Raw genomic sequence first — 22,072 nt, forward strand, 5'->3', positions numbered from 1 at the left:
CCAGCTCGCCTAAGGGTTGTTCTGCCTGATAAATCGCGTAAATAGTTTAAATCTGTGGACAAAGCATATCAATTTCTTGAGGATCAAAGTTCAAGCTCAGATGTCTAATAAATTTGCTGTTTCTTCATGTTTGTATTCATTTAGCCTATAAACTGGTGATGTCCAAGCTCTATCAAAGAAAGTTCCAACCAGTTCTGCTATTTCCAGCTCGCCTAAGGGTTGTTCTGCCTGATAAATCATGTAAATAGTTTAAATCCGTGGATGAAACTCATCAATTCCTTGAGGATCAATGTTCGATATCAGCTGTCTAATAAATTTACTGTTTTTTTCATGCCTGCATTCATTTGTTTATAAGTTAGTAACCAGTTCATAGATTTGGACTTTTAAAGTTTGAAGAATTTTACCCTTGGTTTGATAATGCTCATACTTTGTTTTGGAGTATGAATATTTATCATGCTTTTATGTTAAAGTTCCTTTCTCTTTCTCTCCCTTTATTATTTTATTCTATTATTTTCAATTGTTTGTTTTAGAAAATAATTAATAATCTGATTTGGTGATTGATTTTTTTTCTTGAAATATTAATGATTGTATTCTGTTTCACTTTCCAAGATCTTGCCTTTCAAAATGTTTTGCAAATGGCTGTTTTTTTTAACATTTGTTTGGTGTTTTTTTTATGGCATTCTCTTCTCAATGTTTTGACTGCGGGTAGTGTTTTGCATTCCATTTTCATTGGAGACTTGCTTTCAAGAGAGATGGGGAAGTGTCTAGATAGCTTTCTTGCAGTCTATTGGCCAGTTTTCAGGCTTTTTTTGGGTGGGGGTGGGGTTATTTTTAGTTTATTTTTTTACATCTGGGCTGATCTGAAACTACAAAGATGTCTGAATTGTCGTAACTTCCAGTTCCTCTTTAAGCCTTTTTCCCTCTTCCTGATTCATGAGTTTCCTATGCAATAAGGTTAGCCCTTTACACACCACATGGTTTATTCAAGTACAATGGATAATATTATTAACTTTTATTCATGGAATACGAATAGTTTGAATCATCCGATTAAATGGAAGATGATTTTTAAAGTTTTTCATAGATTGAATGCTCAGATTATCTTTGCCCAGAAGACTCATGTAAGGAAGGAGGATAATCAGCGTTTTTCTTTTAGGTTTTGGAAAGAATAACAATTCACTCTAATTCACAGGCTAAGGTGCAAGGAATCTCTATTTTTATAGATTTCTCGATTTCATTTGTTCACTATGAAACAACTTCAGACCCGAATGGTAGATTTCTGTTAATTACCGGTTTACTTTATAACCAAAAAGTTGTTATAGTTAATATCTATGCCCCAAATACCGATTATCCTGAATTCTTTAAGCATTTATTTGCATCTCTTCCGAATTTAAATGAATATACGTTGATAATGGGCAGAGATTTTAACTGTTGCCTGAATCCCTCGATGGACAGGTCTGTGCCCAGTCAGGTACTTCCAAACAAATCCACTATTTTTATTAATTCCTTTTTAGTTGACGCCGGAATTTTAGAAGTTTGGAGTTTTTTTTACATGCTAACGATAAATAATTCTCATTTTTCTCTCATATAATTACTCCAGAATTAATTACTTTTTCATTGACTCTCAATTTGTTTCATCTGTTACTGCCTGTGAGTATGATGCAATTGCTGTCTCTGATCATGTGCCCCTGCAACTATCAATCAAATTAACTGATGTAACTTTCAGTGCTAGACAATGGCGGTTCAATTCTACTCTGCTTAAGGACTTAAATTTTGTTAACTTTATCAAAGAACAGATTGCCTTTTTCTTCTCAACTAATTTTACGGAAGAAATGCCTAGTGGGATATTATGGGACACCTTTAAAGTATATATCCGCGGGCAAATTATTTCCTATTCTGCTGGATTGAAAAAAACAAATTAATAATGAAATACGTACATTGGTTGATAAGATTACAGAAATTGATTAAAAAAATATTCTGTTGCTCCTAATTTGGAGCTTTACAAAAATAGAGTTGAACTTCAGATGCAACAGAGTTTGTTATTAACATCCCCAATTGAAAATCAATTACTTAAATCTAAGAGTCAATTTTATATACATGGTGATAAATCGGGTAAATTACTGGGCAACCAATTGAAAGCTGCTTTGGCTAACATCAGATTATTAAAGTTCATAAACCGGATGGTACTTTGACGGTTGATCACAATGAAATTAATAAATTTTTCAAGAATTCTATCCCTCTTTATACCAATCAGAATTTCCTGATGATTCTACCATAATGCATGAATTTCTAATAAAATTGACTATTTCAAAATTACCACTCAATGAATGTTTAGCATTAGATGCACCCATTACGGAAGAAGAAATAAAGAAAGCAATTTCTTTGATGAATTCCGGTAAAGCACCCGGCCTGGATGGGTACACAGTAGAATTTTTAAAATCTTTTGCGAGTCTACTTTCTCCTTGGTTATGTAGAATTTTTAAGGATGCCTTATTTGTAGGTAAGTTACCACAATCTTTTTATGAAGCATCTATTTCTTTAATTCCTAAAAAAGATAAAGACCCCACTGAATGTGCATCATATAGACCTATATCCTTGCTAAATGTGGACTCCAAAAGATTTCCCAAAATATTAGCAATTAGATTGGAAAATGCATTGCCACAAATTGTTTCTGATGACCAGACAGGATTTATTAAAAATCGTTATTTGTATTTTGATGTTAGGAGGTTGATGAACATTGTATATATTTCTTCATCTAAAACTCCAAAACGTGTTACTTCACTTGATGCCGAGAAGGCATTTGATAGAGTTGAATGGGAATATTTAACATCCTTGAGAGATTTAATTTTAGCCCAAAATTCTTTTCTTGGATTAAATTGATATATCATATACCTTTGGCTTCTGTACTTACTAACAATCTGAGATCCCCCTTTTTTGAGGTACCAGACAGGGCTGTCCTTTAAGCCCTTTACTGTTTGATATTGCCTTGGAACCCTTGGCAATCACTCTTCGTGATTCACCCAACATATTTGGCATTATTTGTGGGAATGAGACGCATAAGGTATCATTATATGCAGATGACCAGTTACTATATATCTCTAATCCAGAGAAATCCATCCCTGCAGTAATATTATTACTTGCTCAGTTTAGTAGTTTTTCTGATTATAAATTGAATCTTAATAAGAGTGAGCCTTTTCCATTAAATATGCAAGTTCCAATCTATAGACTATCACCATTTAGACTGGTCACTGATTCTTTTACTTATTTGGGTGTTAAAATTACTAAGAAGCATAAGGATCTATTTAAAGTTAAATTTTTACCCTTAATTGATCATGTTAAACAACTGCTTACTAAATGGTCCCCATTGTCCCCATCATAAGACCATAAGACAAAGGAGCAGAAGCCGGCCATTCGGCCCATCGAGTCTGCTCCACCATTTTATCATGAGCTGATCCATTCTCCCATTTAGTCCCACTCCCCCGCCTTCTCACCATAACCTTTGATGCCTTGGCTACGCAGATACCTATCAATCTCTGCCTTAAATACACCCAATGACTTGGCCTCCACTGCTTCCCGTGGCAACAAATTCCATAGATTCACCACCCTCTGACTGAAAAAATTTCTTCGCATTTCTGTTCTGAATGGGCGCCCTTCAATCCTTAAACCATGCCCTCTCGTACTAGACTCCCCCATCATGGGAAACAACTTTGCCACATCCACTCTGTCCATGCCTTTCAACATTTGAAATGTTTCATTCTTCTAAACTCCAAGGAATACAGTTCAAGAGCGGACAAATGTTCCTCATATGTTAACCCTCTCATTCCCGGAATCATTCTAGTGAAGCTTGTCTGTACCCTCTCCAACGTCAGCACATCCTTTCTTAAATAAGGAGAACAAAACTGCCCACAGTACTCCAAGTGAGGTCTCACCAGAGCCTTATAGAGCCTCAGCATCACATCCCTGCTCCTATACTCTATTCCTCTAGAAATGAATGCCAACATTGCATTCGCCTTCTTCACTACTGACTCAACCTGGAGGTTAACTTTAAGGGTATCCTGTACGAGGACTCCCAAGTCCCGTTGCATCTCCGAACTTTGAATTCTTTCCCCATTTAAATAATAGTCTGCCCGTTTATTATTTCTGTCAAAGTGCATAACCATACACTTTCCAACATTGTACTTCATTTGCCACTTCTCTGCCCGTTCTTCCAACCTATCCAAGTCTCTCTGCAGACTCCCCATTTCCTCAGCACTACCGGCTCCTCCACCTATCTTCGTATCGTTAGCAAACTTAGCCACAAAGCCATCTATTCCATAATCCAAATTATTGATGTACAATGTAAAAAGAAGCGGCCCCGACATGGACCCCTGTGGAACATCACTGGTAACCGGCAGCCAACCAGAATAGGATCCCTTTATTCCCACTCTCTGTTTCCTGCCAATCAGTCAACACTCTATCCATGTATGTAACTTTCCTGTAAATCCATGGGCTCCTATCTTGTTAAGTAGCCTCATGTGTGGCACCTTGTCAAAGGCCTTCTGAAAATCCAAATATACAACATCCACTGCAACTCCCTTGTCTAGCCTACTGGTAATTTCCTCAAAAAATTGTAATAGGGTTATCAGGCAGGATTTTCCTTTAAGGAATCCATGCTGAGTTCTGCCTATCTTGTCATATGCCTCCAGGTACTCTGTAACTTCATCCTTGACAATCGACTCCAACAACTTCCCAACCACAAGCTAACAGGTCTACAATTTCCTTTTTGCTTCCTTGCCCCCTTCTTAAATAGCGGAGTGATATTTGCAATCTTCCAGTCCTCCGGAACCATGCCAGAATCTATTGACTTTTGAAAGATCATCACCAATGCCTCCGCAATCTCCACAGCTACTTCCTTCAGAACACATGGGTGCATTCCATCTGGTCCGGGAGATTTATCTACCTTTAAACTATTCAGCTTCCTGAGTATTTTCTCTGTCGTAATTGTGACTGCACACACTTCTCTTCCCTGCCACCCTTGAGTGTCCGGTATACTGTTGATGTCTTCCTCAGTGAAGACTGATGCAAAATACTCGTTCAGTTCCTCTGCCATCTCCTTATCTCCCATTACAATTTCTCCAGCATCATTTTCTATCAGTCCTATATCTACTCTCACCAGTCTTTTACTCCTTATACACTTGAAAAAGCTTTTAGTATCCTCTTTGATATTATTTGCTAGCTTCCTTTCATAGTTAGTCTTTTCCCTCTTAATGACCTTCTTGGTTTCCTTTTGTAAGGTTTTAAAAACTTCCCAATCCTCTGCCTTCCCACTAATTTTTGCTTCCTTGTATGCCCTCTCCTTTGCTTTAACTTCTTGTCAACCACGGTTGCATCCTTCTTCCATTCGAAAATTTCTTCTTTTTTGGAATATACCTGTCTTGCACCTTCCTCACTTCTCGCATAAACTCCAGCCACTGCTGCTCTGCTGTCTTTCCCGCCAGTGTCCCTTTCCAGTCAACTTTGGCCAGTTCCTCTCTCATGTCACTGTAATTTCCTTTACTTCATTGAAATACCGACACATCATTGATTGGTCGAATCAATATTATCTTACCTAAATTTCTGTATCTATTTCAGGCGGCAACAATCTTCAGCTCTAAACCCTTTTTTGATATTATTTATTCTAAAATTTCTTCATATATATGGCAGAATAAAAATCCTAGATTAAGAAATATTTACAGAAATCAAAAAAGGGTGGTGGTTTGGCATTGCCAAACTTTAGATTCTATTATTGGGCAATTAATATTGGATACCTAACGTTCTGGACACAAGATTTGGATGAAATTCAGTGTCCACGATGGGTGAACCTCGAGTGTGAGTCTGTACAGGGGTTCTCATTGGTTTCTATTTTAGGGGCTTCGCTTCCCTTTGCACTTACTAAACTGAATAAACGAATGATTAATCCAATAATTAAACATACAATACAAATATGGTTTCAATTTCATAAATTTTTTGGATTGAATAAATTTATCCTATCAAGTCCTATTATATCCAATTTTTTCTTCCAACCATCCAGAACTGATCAAGCTTTTCTTTTATGTTTTCGTGATTTATTCATGGATGATTGTCTCATCCTCCCCAATTTTAGATTTTATTATTGGGCAATTAATATTCAATACTTAAAATTTTGGTTACGAGATTTGGACGCAACTTCAAGTCCACATTGGGTAAATCTTGAATGTAATTCATTACGAGGGTCTTCTTTGGGTTCGTTTTTAGGAATTTCGCTTCCTTTTATTTCTTCTAAGTTGTATAAACAAATGAATAATCCAATAGTTAAGCATACTTTACGTATATGGTTTCAATTCCGAAAATTTTTTGGGTTGAATCAATTTATTTTAGCAAGTCCTATCTAATTTCCTTTTTCAACCTTCCACTATGGATCAAGCTTACTTTGATTGGAAAATCAAAGGTATAGTACGTTTTTCATGAGTTATTTTTGGATAATTGTTTCACGTCCTTTGATCAACTTTCTAATAAATATAATTTACCCAGATCTCACTTTTTTAGATACCTACAGATTAGAAACTTTTTAATTACTGTTTCTCCTAATTTTCCACACTCATATCCAATGGATATTTTGGAAAAAAAATTAGATCTAAATCTCTCTCAGAAAAGTGTTGTAGCAATTATTTATAATATAATTATGAATTTATGTCCTGACGTTTCTAATAAAATTAAAACTGATTGGGAAAGAGAACTTAAGATTATTATACCGTTTGAAAAATGGGAAAAAATTCTTCAATTAGTTAATTCATCCTCTATATGTGCTAAACATGTGTTGATACAGTTTAAAGTAGTGCACAGAGCTCATATGTCCAAAGATAAACTATCTCGTTATTACTCTTATATTAATCCTATATGTGATAGATGTCATTCTGAGATAGCCTCTTTAACTCACATGTCCTTTGCTGGAAAAATATTGGAAAGATATTTTTGATATTATTTCAACGGTTTTGAATACAGACTCACAACCTGACCCAATTACTACTATTTTTGGATTACCAGTGATAGCATCAAATCATTTAACCTCTTCAGCTCGTCGGATGATTGCATTTCTTACTTTAATGGCTAGAAGATCTATTTTCCTGAATTGAAAAGAGATTAACTCTCCTACTGTATTTCACTGGTTTTCACAAACTATGTTGTGTTTAAATTTGGAAAAAATTAGAAGTGTGGTTTATGACCCTTCCATTAAATTTGAAAAAACTTGAGGCCATTTATTCAGCATTTTCATTTGATGTAATTTGACCATTTCCAAACTTATTTTACTTCTCTGTAGTGTTGGTTGAGAGGAATGGAGTCGTCGACACTAAGGTTTTCTTTTCTTCCATTTTTACGTTGTGAAAATCGCCCAGGCCTTTTTTCAGTTTAGTTGACTAATTCTGTTTAGATTAGGTTTTTTTTTGAGGGAGTTTTATTTTATTTTTTTTTCCTTTTGTCATGATTTTTGTCTAGATATTTTCTTTTTGTCCTGTATTATTCATTGGTATCCTACATGATTGGGAGTTTTGTCAGTTAAGTACTATTTGGTTTTATAATTACTCATGTTAAGTATAACAATGTATTCCCAACAACTTTGTATTATTGCTATGTTTATATTCTATAAAACTAATAAAAAGATTGAAGATAATTGTCTCATGTACTTAGTACAGTTGTCTAATAAATATAATTTGCCTAGATCACATTTTTTCAGATATTTACAGATTAGAAACTTTTTGAAGGTTATTTTACCTACTTTTCTGATATCACATCAAACTGAAATTACAGAAATTTTTTTAGGTTTAAACCCCTATCAGAAGAGTTTACTAGTAATTGTTTATGATTTAATTACAAAAATACATTTAGGTATGTCTGATAAAATTAAGAATGAATGGGAAAGAGAACTTCAGGTATTCTCCAACTTCAAAATTCTCCAACTAGTTAACACTTCTTCAATGTATGCTAGACACGCTTTGATACATTTTAAGGTGGTGCATAGGGCCAATGTGTCTAAGGATAAGTTAGCTCGTTTTTATGGTCATATAAGTCCTGTCTGTGACAGACGTAATTCTGAGGTAGCTTCCTTGACGCACATGTTCTGGTCTTGCCCTCTTTTGGAAAAATATTGAAAAGACATTTTTGATATTATTTCAGTAGTTTTACATATTGATTTACAACCTCATCCTATTACTGCAATTTTTGGATTACCAGTGATAGACTTTATTCATTTTCCCCTTTAGCTTGCCGTTTGATTGCATTTGTTACATTAATAGGCAGAAGATTCATTTTATTTAAATGGAAAGATTCTAATCCTCCTACTACATTTCAATGGTTTTCCCAAACTATAACATGTTTAAACTTGGAAAAAACAAGGAATTTCAACAGATGTTCTGTGGGGAGCATTCCGACCGGTTGCATCAGCACCTAGTGTAGAGGTTCCAAACTCAGCCAGGTCCATCATGGGCACTAGCTTCACCACCACCACCAGAGGACATCTTTGGAAGTAGGTGCCTCAAGAAGGTGGCATTCATCACCTTCCAAGATTACTGCCACCAGGGAGGAAGTACAGGGGCCTGAATGTGCACACTCAATGTTTCAGTCACAGCTTCTTCCCCTCTACCATCAGATTTCTGAATGGCCCATGAACACTACCCCACTATTTTGCTTTCTTTTTGCTCCATTTTAAATATATTTTATTGTAACTTACAGTAATTTATGTATTGCACTGTACTGCTACTTCAAAACAAATTTTATTGCATTCATCAGCGATAATAAATCTGATTCTGATAATGTCTCTACAAATTAATCACGTGATCGAGGAACGAACTGAGTTCAGTATTTTTCAACCGCTTGGCTTTCACTGAAGAGAAAATCTGTCATCCAACTGACTTTCTGCTTGTTTCCCAAATGATCATTCTATCGATCTGTCATTCAATCTATTGATTGATCGATTGATTGAGATACAACACAGAATAGGTGTTCTGGCCCCGTGAGCCACACTGCTCAGCAGCCACCAAGATTTAACCTAAACATGGGACAATTTACAATGACCAATTAACCTACCAACCGGTGAGTCTTTGGACAGTGGGAGGAAGCTGAAGAACCCAGAGGAAACCCACGTTGTTATGGGGAGAACACACAAACTCCTTACAGGCAGCGGTGGGAATATGCAACATGAGCTAAGGGCCCACAATGCAGCCAGAGGTGGAAATCCCGAGTACGGCCAGAACAAGGCTCCAACAAGGGGTTGGGATCGTGGATGGGTTCCTAGCACAAGCCATGGCGCAGGATATTTTTGCATAAATGTTAAACCAGATTCACCGGGGTTTCTATTCAGCAGATCTTCTAAATAAACTGCTGCTTCTTTATAAGTGCTTCTAGTGAGATCAGTCATCATGTGCCATGTTGTATGACATGGGTAATCATGGTCTTTTCATGACCATGACTGATCTTAGCAAATTTTTCTACAGAAGTGGTTTGCCATTGTCTTCTTCTGAGCAGTGTCTTTACAAGATGGGTGACCCTAGCCATTATCAATACTCTTCAGAGATTGTCTGCCTGGTGTTAGTGGCTGCGATACACCAGGACTTGTGATATACACCAGCTGCTCATACAACCTTGGCCTCATGTGACCCTGATTGGGGGGGCGGGGGGAGCTAAGCAGCTGCTACACCTTGCCCAAGGGTGACCTGTAGGCTGATGGAGGAAAGGAGCACCTTACACCTCCATTGGTAGAGACGTATCTCCACCGAGCCACTCTGGTGAGTGCATGGTGTTTTCGTATTCTCACTGCAGTGACAGGATCAGAGCTGCAGTTTCAGCAGGACAGCTGGGCACATCCTCCCCCACTTCTAACCAGCAGGGACAGGGCCAGGGATGCCACTGATGATGCCCAGCATACTGAGGCAGGAGAAACAAGCACTCTCTCCCACCTGCAGAAAAGTTAGTGGGGCTCTGCTTGCCAATTCACTTCAGTGGGGCTAAACAACTGATGGTGGGCTTGGCTGGAGAGTTTCCCAGTTTTGTGCTGGTTTGGAAGCCATAAACTACAGCAAGCTTCCAGTGTGTGTGGGAGGCCCGAATCCAAAGCCAAGCCTTGCAGCGTCCGCATCTCCTCTGATGGGCTTCAGCGATCAGCCCTTCATACCTCTTGCATTCACCAAAAGTTAAAGTCAATCCCTTGGGAGCTGGGGAGAGGATAGGGGGACAATTTCACTATGACCCCTGCCTCCCTGAATTTTCCTTTCTCCTACAGGCAAGAAAGTTATTAGAAAACCAATTACTCACTGTGACAAGTAGCGGTGAAACAACCCGCCAGCACAGCTTGAAAAAGAAGTTTAGAGGAGTCCCAAGCATCTCCTTGTAGTTGGCAGATAATCTCCGGACACCTGCAACAGGACCAAGCAGACGAACCAGTGAGGGTGCGGCACCGTACACAGACGGGGGCTTATGAATACTGTCTTGTTTTAAAGAGGGTTTGTAGATCACATAATTATGGTACAAATTCATTATAAAGAGCAGAGTCGCCTCGTCAGCCATTAACTCAAGATTCCTATGTATCGCATCCGCTTCAGTGAAATGCGTCATTTGCCTCAACAAAAAACATGCCCAAGGATGTGCTGGTGGCAGCCCGCAAGCACCACCACGTATTCCGGCGCCAGCATAGTGTGCCCACGATGCTTGGCAGAACAACACAGAACAGAGCAAACAAACAACAAAACAAACCACCCCGTACATAAGCAACACACACAAAATGCTAGAGGAACTCAGCAGGCCAGGCAGCATCTATGGAAAAGCACACATTTGACGTATCGGACCGAGACCTTTCTCAACTGTACATTTTTTTCCCCCGATAGATGCTGCCTGGCCTGCTGAGTTACTCCAGCATTTTGAGTGTGTTGTTTGGATTTCCAGAATCTGCGGATTTTACCTTGCTTCTGATTTCACCGCATAAACAATTCTCCATAGAACGATGACTGGCTGGATGGAAGCACTTAATAAACATTTATTTATTTAATGATTGAGATACAACGCAGAGTACCTCCTGCCGGCCCCAACAGCTCCCGCTCAACCGATTCACCCTAACCTCATCGTGGGACAACTTACAATAACTCTGTATGTTTGTGGACTGTGGGGGGAAACCTGAGCACCAGGGGAAACTCACGTAATTCATGAGGGGGATGTATAGGACGCCGCCAGGACTCCAGAACACCTTGAGCTGTCACAGTTTCGTGCCAACCACTACACTACCGTGGCCCTGTGACACCAGGATTGGGAGTAACGAACTGAGGAGTAAACAGCCTCCTCATTCTCACTTTGCCCTCCTTCACTAGTTTTGAAAATCAATTCCTTTGGACGTACAGATGCTCCTGGAATCTGGGAATTCTGATAGCCAAACAGCACACAGGCTGTCTAGACAAGATATACTTTTAAAGTGATTGGAGGAAAGTATGGTGGGGGGATGTTAGAGGTAGGTGTTTCTCCTCCCGCCCCCCAGAGACTATATGGAATGCAGTGCCAAAGGTAGAGGCAGATACATTAGGAGCATTTAAAACAGACACACGGATGACAGAAAAATAGAGGGCTACGTTGGATTGATCTTGGAGGTTAGCACATCATGGGCCGAAGGGATTGTACTCTGCTGTACTGTTCTATGTTAATGATGGCCAGATAAACTGCATCATTGAAATCTATTACTGCCTGTTACGCCACTGGCAGCAATGAAGGTCTCCATCTCTGACAGTGTTCAAGGCTTCTTTCACCAAGCCAGTGGCTTCCTCTTGGTTTTCACTGCTGTCAGTCCTGCAAGTCTCGGGTGGAGACTCAGGAACACCGTCACACTCAGATGTAGAAGGATTCGTCATTGCTGTTTCTGTAACAGTTTTGTTTTACCAGTCAGGGTTGTTAGCCCTGAGCTGAACCCCCGAACCTGGAGGACTGGTAGACCTCTATCGTTTGACCTGTTTGGCATGGGTGACCCTACCCAAGTGTAAAACCCTGACTCCATAGCTCTCCGGGTCATTGAGGTACGCAAGCCTCCAAACCATGACAAGGTTATCGTGCTCTTGGAGGAATGAAATCTATGAATCGATGAATGCTAGCCAAAAAGAACAGGGAGAACACAATCAATTCTTCTTCTTTTTTTTTTTTTAAAAAGCAGTACCAATAGTACTGGGGACTCCTGTTTTAGATCTACCTCAGGAAGTAGGCAGCTCCATAATGTAATACTGCATCAGAAAGTCAACAAGACAGCACACACGATTGGCTCTGCACTTCAGTGTCAAACTAAACTCTTCGGCACAAGAGGCAATTGTTAGCAAGGTGCATGGTACCATCTGGCGTGTAGGACTGTGGATCTTCACACATAGGTTGGTGGGACAAGGTCATAAAGGAATTCATGGACAAATTCTTTTATGGGTTATGGACCATAGTTTTGATGGATTCTGGATCAAGGTCTCCTTGGGAGGCTTCTGCTGTTGTTTGCATGGTGGGGGGTGGGGGGTTAATGCTTTTGCTGGTGCAGAAGGGGGTTGGGTCAATGCTTTTACTGCTGCTTCTGCAAAGGGTGGGGGGCGGGGTTTGGGGCTTCGATGTTTCTACCATTCATTCTATGGGGCTTCATGGATGTCTGTGAAGATTACGAATTTCAGGTTGTATACATTCTCTGATATTACATGAACCTTTGAACAGTACAGTACAGGAAAGGCCCTTCAGCCCACAATATCATGTACATCCCTTGCTATCCAAACTTCAACTGTCTGAACCCATATTAAATCTTATCACAGTTTCTGTTCACCGTAACAACATTGTGCTCTTCTCTTGGAATGAAGATGGTGTAAAGATTATACCTGGAGTCCAGTACATGCCACGTTAGTGGGATGGGATTAGTGCAGGGCCGGGCAATGCTAGAATACACTTGAGAATTCTAATGTTTGGTAGAAGAATACTTTGCTGGCTTAAGGTTAATTAAGGAGGCTTGTTCGCAATTCATCTTCCTCCTTTATGCTAGGACAGTCCTTTAGCTTATCTGTGCTAGTGTGACGAGCTTGAGGGCAGAAAGAAGAAACAGTGGAGCTAGACTGTGAAACTGGTTGAAGCTGAGGGCAAGAGCTGGACAAATTAAAGCAAGAAAGGGCAGAGCACGCCAAAGACTTATCGGTGTCAAGAAGGTAAAATGAAGACTGTACCATAAAGCCAACAGATGGCGACGACTTCGAAAAAAGCCAAAAACATGAGAGACACAACGGCTGTGTAGTGATCCATTAGTTGGAAGAAATAAATTCCACCCTTTTAAAAAAAAAACAACAACACACAAAAAAAGAGTTAATCTTTTTACTTAGAGATACAGCACGGTAAGAAGCCCGTACCACCCAATTAACCCAATAACAGTTACTACCCCTCAACCATCAGGCTCTTGAACAACAGGGGATAACTACACCCACTTGCCCACCATTGAAATGTTTCCCCAACCAATTATCTCACTTTAAGGACTCTTTATCTCATTATCTCATGTTCTCATTATTTTTTGTTATTTATTTACATTCGCACAGTTTGTTGTCTTCTGCTGGTTGATCTTTTGTTGATCCTGTTATAGTTACTATTCTATAGATCTGCTGAGTATGCCCACAGGAAAATTAATCTCAGGGTTTTATGGGGTGTCATATGTGTACTCTGATAATAAAATTACATTGAACTTTTGAGTTTTTACCCTGTACGCCTTTAGAACGTGAAAGGGCCTGAAGTATCTGGAGCAAAGCCACGCAGTCAAGGGGAGAACGTACAAACAGCGGTGGGATTGAACCCGAGTCACTGATGTGGTAATAGTGTTAAGCTAAACGCTACTGATCTGTTTTGTTGTACAAAGGCAAAGTTTAACACACGTTTCAGCAATCTCAAGGCTACTACATTCTAAAAGCAAAATAAGAGAAGATCAGAATCGAATGGATCTGCTGTATTTGGTAGTTTCAGTCTGATCACTGCACAGCTGTTCCCTGCACCATTTGTGAATTCCAGCATTGTAGCTGGGGCAGAGCTACATGAGGTAGCAGGACAGTGTCAGAAAACACACGCAGGACTGAGGACATAATACAAGAATAGTACACAACCAAGTAATTTATTGTGAATTAAAGACTGGTTCAGGCCCAATGTTGGCCATGCAATTCAGGACAAAAAACAGACTTTTTTTTTCCCTTTTACACAGAGGGAGGTTGTTATCTGGAGCCAGAGGTGATGTTAAAATAAGATACAATATCTAGGTTTAAAAAGGCAGTTGAATAGGTCAATACCCTTCTGCACCTTGCCTAATGCAAGAAAATGGGATTGATATAGATGGACAAATTGGCTGGCATGGAGATGGTGGGCTGATTAGCCTGTTTCTATGCTGTACAATTCCATGAATGTGAAGTAGATGTTGGCTGCCCGGCCAGCCAAACCCAATGGATTTATACTGTGCTGGCATGAAGTTGGCAGGGCCAATGGCCCAGTTCTATGATGTACAACACCATGTGTGTGAAGGAGAGGTTGGCTGCCTGGCCCCAGCCCAGTGGATTTATACTGTGCAGAATCACAGCTACAAGATAAAAGGGGAAAAATACTCTGTTGCAGATGATGGAAAATGGGACAACCTGAATTACTCTTAAAAAAATAATGAGTGCAACGCTTAATTTATTAGCAAGTTATCTTGTCCACTTCACCAGCACATTGTACCAATGTCAAAAAGTATAATGTTGCAGATGCTGGAAATCTGAAATAAAAACAGAATGCTGGAAATACTCTGCAGGCCATGCAGCATCTCTGGAGAGAGAAACAGGGGTAATATTTCAGATGGATGACTATCATCTATCTTCAACATTCTTGGTTTACACTAAACACATATGGATAAGGATCACATACAACATCCAATCGCAGCAGTTATCCTGCACATCTACTAAGTAATCCATTTTACGATCGTTATTGATAGCAATGACAATTATTATGCCTCAACCATCAGGAAGAAGCTACAGGAGCCTCAGGACTCACACCACCAGGTTCAGGAACAGTTATTACCCCTCAACCATCATTGGCTCTTGAACCAAAGGCAATAACTTCACCTGCCCTATCACTGAAATATTTCCACAACTTGTGAACTCACTTTCAAGGACTCCATCTCATATTTGTTATAATAATCGTTGATTTATTATTATTCTTTCTTTTTGTATTTGCAGATTGTTGTCTCCTACACTCTGGTTCAACACCCAAGTTGGTGCAAAATTTCATTGGTTCTGTTATGGTTATTATTCTATTATGGATTTATTGAGTATGCCTGCAAGAAAATTAATCTCAAGATTGTATAAGGTGATATACAGTATGGGCACTTTAATCTTCATGAATTTTGAAGGAAGAACAGTACCTGGGTGACATTGGGAATCCCAAGCAAAAAGGCTACAAAACAGACAGCAAGAACCACCATTTCTTTACGTCGGAAGAAGCGGAGAAGACCCTTCCCCCAGCTATCCATTAGACTGACCACCATCACCTCCACCATGGCGAACTATGAGGACAAAATAAAGAGGTGTATTAACACAAAGAAGATGCACAGATTCAAAAACATTCACAGCAAAGCTGTTTACAGCAGGAAGAATTTGCATTAAAACTACAAACCAGAACCATCTGCATCCCTGTGTTATACTGAGAGCACTCTGCAGTTCAGAAGCATGGACGTGTTGGTAAATGGAAACGTCTCTGCTGGTTTACATACAGAAAACGGCCATAGGTAACAAGATGGCACAATCAGGCACTTTTGCTTTGATCAAAGTTGCTTGGGAGAAAATAATGGCTTGGTTACCATGGAATGACAGTCCCAGCTCGTCTTTGTGGGATCTCTTGGTTTAAAGTTTCAGTGGTAAAATGTGTACACTAGACTGGGTGCCTGAGTTTGATCCTCAGGTCTGTGGAGTGGGGCACAAACTGAAGTACTTAGATCTGTCGGACTGAGACATTGCGCTTTGTCATAGCCCTCACAGAAGTGAGAGTCTGCTGCAGATGGACGTATGGACTTGCGTCAAACAGGGGTAGAGAGGGCAGTCCGTGCCAAAAGGTTACTGACCTAAACTGGCACGGCCATAAGATATAGGAGCAGAATTAAAACGTTCGGCCCATCCAGCCTGCTCGGCCATTCCATCATGGCTGATTTATTAACCCTCTCAACCCCATTCTCCTCTAACCTCTGACCCCTTTGCTAATCAAGAACTTATCAATCTCCACTTTAAATAGACTTGGCTTCCACAGCCACCTGTGGCAATGAATTCCACCACCCTCTGGCTAAAGAAATTCCTCCTCATCTCTGCTCTAAAGAGACATTGTTCATTAGAAGGACATCTCTCTGTATCTGCCACCTGCCCCACTAAACAGCACACTTATTGAAAAGTGTTGAACAGTAAGTTCCAAAGTGAATTCCGCACTCATTAATCTGTAATTGTTTTCTGACCACCGTCAGCAAGGGGAAGGCAAACAGTAATGCACAGATACCGCATCACAACTCCAGCATCCTGGGTCCAATTTTGACTTCCAGTCTGGTCTGTGTGGCGTATTCATTCTCTCCCTACAATCCATGTTTCCTCCAGGCCTTCTGGTTTCCTCCCACAGCTCAAAGTTGTACGGGCTGGTTGGTTCATTAGCCACGGTAAATTGCCCTTTTGGACAGCGGGGTCCAGGTGCGTCTTTACCAAAGGAGGTGTTTGGAGCTCCTTCCCTCTGCTAGCCTGCAGGTCACCCTTAGGCAAGGTGTAGCCCCTGCCTAGTCCCTCCCCCCCCCCCCCCCACCACTGATCAGGGTCACGTGAAGCCATGGGAGCAGGTGGTGGATGGTCATATAAGCAGCTGCTGCACATCACAAGTCTTGCTTATGCGACCACTGACACCAGGCAGACAATCTCTGAAGAGTATTGATCATGGCCGGGGGTCACCCGTCTTGTAGACACTGCCCAGAAGGTGGTGATGGCAAACCACTGCTGTAGGAAACTTTGCCAAGAACAATAATGATCATGGAAAGACCATTATCATCCTTGTTATATGACATGGCACATAATGACGATGATGAAATTGCCCCTTGTGGCAGAATCAGTGGGGGGAAAGAGTTGAGAAATGCTGCTCTAGATTCACCAAGATTGCTCTGGATTCTTGAATTTGCCTTGAACAATCATAGTCATGTATAGACCACTTATACTGTAATGCTGATGATGAAATTGCCCCTGGTGTGTAGGTGAGTGGTAGAACTGCATGGATTTCCTCCACGTGCTCCGATTTCTCCCACTTTCCACAGGGTTAGGGTTAGAAAGCTGCGGGCATGCTATGTTGGAGCAGGAAGTGTGGTGACACTCGTGGGCTTCCCTCAGCTCATCCTCAGGCTGTGTTTGTCATTGACACAAAACCACCCATTTCACTGTACGCTTTGAAGTACGATACTTGTGATAAATAAATCTAATCTTTATCAAGAATCTTTGCATCTTGCTTCTGGCTTCTCACCTGGCTGTCCACTCCTAAGCAGAGAAGCATGAAGAAAAAGAGAGTGGCCCACATCGGGGCAATGGGCATCGTTACAAATGCTTCTGGGTAAACAACAAACACTAGTCCCGGGCCTGCGGGAGACAGTAAGACATGGATTAGACAAAACATTGCACCACAGTCACTCCCAAACGTTCCCAACTCTTTTGGCATTGATGTAACAGCTACTATATTTCTCTGCCCAACTAGCGTGACCATGAGGTCGAGAAGACTTGTTTAAAAATCCTGCCAGTCTTTATCAGCTGCAAATGGAATTTTCCTTCTGATCCTCCCTTAAGGTTTACACTCCCTTCTGCCTTGGCCTGATTGCCAAATATCAGCCCCAACTAACCCTGGTTTTTCACCTGTCCTGTACCTGCATCAGTTCTGTGAAGTATCAGCAAAGCTACAGTCTGAGTCAGGTGACAAAGCTAAACTTTCAAATGCCAACTCCCACACTTTTCCTCCCTGCTGTCTCCTCCTGAATCTATATTGTTGGTGAAGTGGTCAAATCCTACCATAGTGTTGCTACTGATAAAGTAACATTCTAAAAACAAAAAGACCTTCAGACATGGCAGGAGAATTAAGTGGAGTTACATAAAGCTCTCATTTATTACCTGACAGATTTTTAATCATTTTGCATTTTCGAAGACTATGGGATATATATTGGCAGGTGGCGGGGTGGAGATACGTCTCTACCAAAGGAGGTGTAAGGTGCTCCTTCCCTCCGCTAGCCTGCAGGTCACCCTTGGGCAAGGTGTAGCACCTGCTCAGCCCCCCACCCCCACTCCGATTAGGATCGTGTGAAGCAACGGGAGGAGGTGGTGGATGGTCGTGTGAGCAGCTGGTGCACACCACAGGTCCTGGTTGTGCGACCACTGACACAGGCAGACAATCTCTGAAGAGTATTGATAATGGCTGGAGCCACCCGTCTTGTAAAGACACTGCCCAGAAGGCGGCAATGGCAAACCACTTCTGTAGAAAAATTTGCCAAGAACAATCATGGTCATGGAATCACGATCGCCCAAGTCAAACGAAAGGCACAAAATAATGATGGTGAGAGATTTGTTTTATGAATTTCAGTTTTTAAAATCAATAGTCAAGAATCACAGGGGATCTGTGATAGTTACTTTTAATAAATACACATCTATCTTCTCCCACCTTGTGCACTTCCAAAGCCTTGAGTTACTAATTTACTGATACTGTTGGCCCTCCATCTCTGTCTGTCCTTGGCTATCTTCTCTGAGCCCCAGGTGTGGTTCAGGGTCCTCATTTCTGCCTGCATGGTACGGTGCCCAGTTGTCTTTGGTCTCAGGTGTTCCTGGCTTGCTGGTGTTGTAAATGGAACAATTTTGGTCTTGGTCTTGGCGGTGTTCAGGGCTTCCTTCACAATGCCAGCAGCTTCCTGTTGGCTTTCACTGTTGTCGGCCGTGGAAGTCCTGGCTAGAGACTTGGGAAAACCCTCGTGCTCAGATGTAGAAGGAATCTTCATCGCTGTTTCTGTAACATTTTTGTTTGACAAGTCAGGGCTGCTGATGAACCCCGAGATAAACCCCCAAACCTGGAAGACCAGTGGACCACTCTTGGTCTGGTGTCTACCCTATGAGTGGTTTGGCATGGCTGACCCTGGCAAAAACCAAAGCATAAAGCCTCCACTCCAGTAAACATCGCTCTCCGTGTCATTGCAGGCATGTAGCAACCAAACCAAATGACAAGTTTGTGGGCCTCGTGGAGGTTAGTTCTCACATGGGGTAGACTGGAATATTAAGTTGGCTTTGGCCCCCAAATGCCTATATAGTAAATCTATTTAGCCTTGTTAATGTGGATGAAGTCTGCGACTTATTCTACTGCAGATAAAGCCGCATGAACAATCCAAGACCCAGGGGTGATCTGCAGACTCACCGTCAGTGGCAATATTCTCAACCGGCAGCTTGTAAATGTGGCTCATGTATCCAATGGCAGAGAAAATAACTAATCCTGCAAAGATACTTGTCAGCGAGTTTATCACTGCGACGACCACTGTGTCCCTGGGAGGAGAACAAAGCCAAGTTCAGCCATGTAATGCATGCATGAGGAGAAACATCCACCAAAAATAATTTCCCATCTGTTGTTATATGCAGAGCTGGCAATTAAAGTCACAGCGTTGTATCAATTCAGAACTGGGCAACTCTTACAGGTTCTCACAAGACACCACCCCGAAAATGAGTTCCCTATGGATGTTCTGATGTGTTGTTATTCTAATATTATTGAAATATTAAATACACATGATCAAACTCTTGATCAAGGGTCTTGGCCTGAAACGTCAGCTGTTTATTCCATAAGACCACAAGATATAGGAGAAGTAGGCCATTCAGCCCATCAAGTCTGCTCTGCCGTTCAATCATGGGCTGATCCAATTCTTCCAGTCATCGCCACTCCCGACTTCTCCCCATACCCTTTGACACCCTGGCTAATCAAGAACCTATCTATCTCTGCCTTAAATACATCCAATGACTTGGCCTCCACAGCTGCTCATGACAAATTCCACAGATTTACCACCCTCTGGCTAAAGTAATTTCTCCGCATCTCTGTTCTAAATGGGCGTCCTTCAGTCCTGAAGTTGTGCCCTCTTGTCCTAGATTCCCCTACCATGGGAAATAATTTTGCCATATCTAATCTGTTCAGGCCTTTTAGCATTCAGAATGTTTCTATGAGATCCCCCCTCATTCTCCTGAACCCCAGAGAATACAGCCCAAGAGCTGCCAGATGTTCCTCACACGGTAACCCTTTCATTCCTGGAATCATTCTCATGAATCTTCTCTGAACCCTCTCCAAATAAGGAGCTCAAAACAGCACACCAGTACCTTACAGAGTCTCAACATCACATCCCTGCTCTTATATTCTAAACCTCTAGACATGAATGCCAACATTGCATTCGCCTTCTTCACCATTGACTCAACCTGGAGGTTAACCTTTAGGGTATCCTGCACGAGGACTCCCAAGTCCCTTTGCATCTCTGCACTTTGAATCCTCTCCCCATCGAAGTAATAGTCTGCCCATTTATTTCTTCCACCAAAGTGCATGACCATACACTTTCCAACATTGTATTTCATTTGCCACTTCTTTGTCCATTCCCCTAAACTATCTAAGTCTCTCTGCAGGCTCCCTGTTTCCTCAACACTACCCACTCCTCCACCTATCTTTGTATCATCGGCAAATTTAGCCACAAATCTATTAGTACCACAGTCTAAATCACTGACATGCACAAATCCATTAATCCCATATTCCTATCCACGGATGCTGCCTGACCTGCACATCGTGTGTATTGTTGTAGATTTCCAGCATCTGCAGTACCTCTTGTGTCTATGTCCTAACTGAATCTCTGCCAAGTTATTGTATACTCATTCCCTTGTCCGTTGCGCCTCTTCAAATGGATGCTCTCGTACATCTTTAGATTGAACTAAATTGCTCACATTTCTACCCAGGTGACCTGCAGACTACAGTCCCCCCCCCCCCCACATGTCAAACACTGTCTCCTTTCTTCATTAAGTGTCCTTTCAATTATCTTGTGCATGCACAATCCATTACATATTTGCACGTTGATTTCTTGAACCCGATGTTTGGACGACGATTTCAGTGACGGGTCAAATTGGACAGGGTGGGTAGAGGCTGAATCGAGGGGTGGGGTCCAGCCCCCAGAACGTATTGAAGCAACTGAACCTGATGTTTGGACCAGAACGATTCAGGCGCCGGGCCAGATTGAAAAGGTCAGGGTGTCGGGGCCCAATACGAGTGATGGATCTCACTGATCCGCTCCGTGCTGAACTACGGGTCTGTGGACAGACTTGCTTTGTGGACTTCAGTTCAGAACGCTATTTGCTTGCATTTATTGTTTGTATGATTCATTCTTTTTTCTCTCTGTACATTGGGTGTTTGAAAGTCTGTTTTTTTAAAAAAAAAGTGCTCTTTTGGGTTTCTTTGTCTTGTGGCTGCCTGCAAGGAGACAAATCTCAAGGTTGTGTAATGTAGACATACTTTGAACTTTGATATCATTCACTGTTTAAATATTTAACTCTGCGGACAGAATTTCTTCAGTGGCTGCAAGTTCTGACTACTTTACCCAAGCAGGGATTCATTACTTGTGAATCCCTCACAAAGAAACTTCTTTCATCACATTTAACTCTGCTGGTGTTCTTAACATACAAATGCTACCATTTTTAATATAAACACTGATCAGAAGTTCAGTTTCTTACTTGAGGATGTTGTTATTGAACTTGTTGTAACTGGCCAAAGACACCATGCTGCCAAACCCAATTCCGATCGAGTTAAAAATCTGTGCAGCAGCGTTCACCCATACCTGTGGCAAGAATGCAGACAGTTAAGAATGATATACAAGTAATATACTGTATATAAAATATAAACAAATTTCACAACATACATCAGTGATCATAAAACTGCTTCTGATTCTATGGACAGAGGTGGTGGTACGTTAGCATCAGTCAGTGATAGTGGGAAAAATATTGCAGATGCTAAAATTCTGATATTAAATTTTCTTTCTCTC

At 41.0% G+C, this 22,072-nt stretch overlaps 1 protein-coding gene across 4 annotated transcripts in view; it reads right to left on the bottom strand.

The window, feature by feature from the left end:
* LOC140190947 (sodium- and chloride-dependent GABA transporter 1) overlaps positions 1 to 22,072 on the bottom strand; it is a 99,125-nt gene that overhangs the window by 25,088 nt on the left and 51,965 nt on the right. For all 4 annotated transcript variants that reach the window (XM_072247942.1, XM_072247941.1, XM_072247943.1 and 1 more), the window contains 6 exons: positions 21,765 to 21,868; positions 19,435 to 19,559; positions 17,515 to 17,627; positions 15,401 to 15,541; positions 13,200 to 13,299; positions 10,300 to 10,400 (listed from right to left, as the gene is read on the bottom strand). In XM_072247942.1, the coding sequence (XP_072104043.1) occupies positions 10,300 to 10,400; positions 13,200 to 13,299; positions 15,401 to 15,541; positions 17,515 to 17,627; positions 19,435 to 19,559; positions 21,765 to 21,868 (684 nt within the window). The remainder of the gene's footprint in view (positions 1 to 10,299; positions 10,401 to 13,199; positions 13,300 to 15,400; positions 15,542 to 17,514; positions 17,628 to 19,434; positions 19,560 to 21,764; positions 21,869 to 22,072) is intronic.

Source organism: Mobula birostris, chromosome 31 (assembly GCF_030028105.1).
Source record: "Mobula birostris isolate sMobBir1 chromosome 31, sMobBir1.hap1, whole genome shotgun sequence".
Classification (NCBI taxonomy): domain Eukaryota; kingdom Metazoa; phylum Chordata; class Chondrichthyes; order Myliobatiformes; family Myliobatidae; genus Mobula; species Mobula birostris.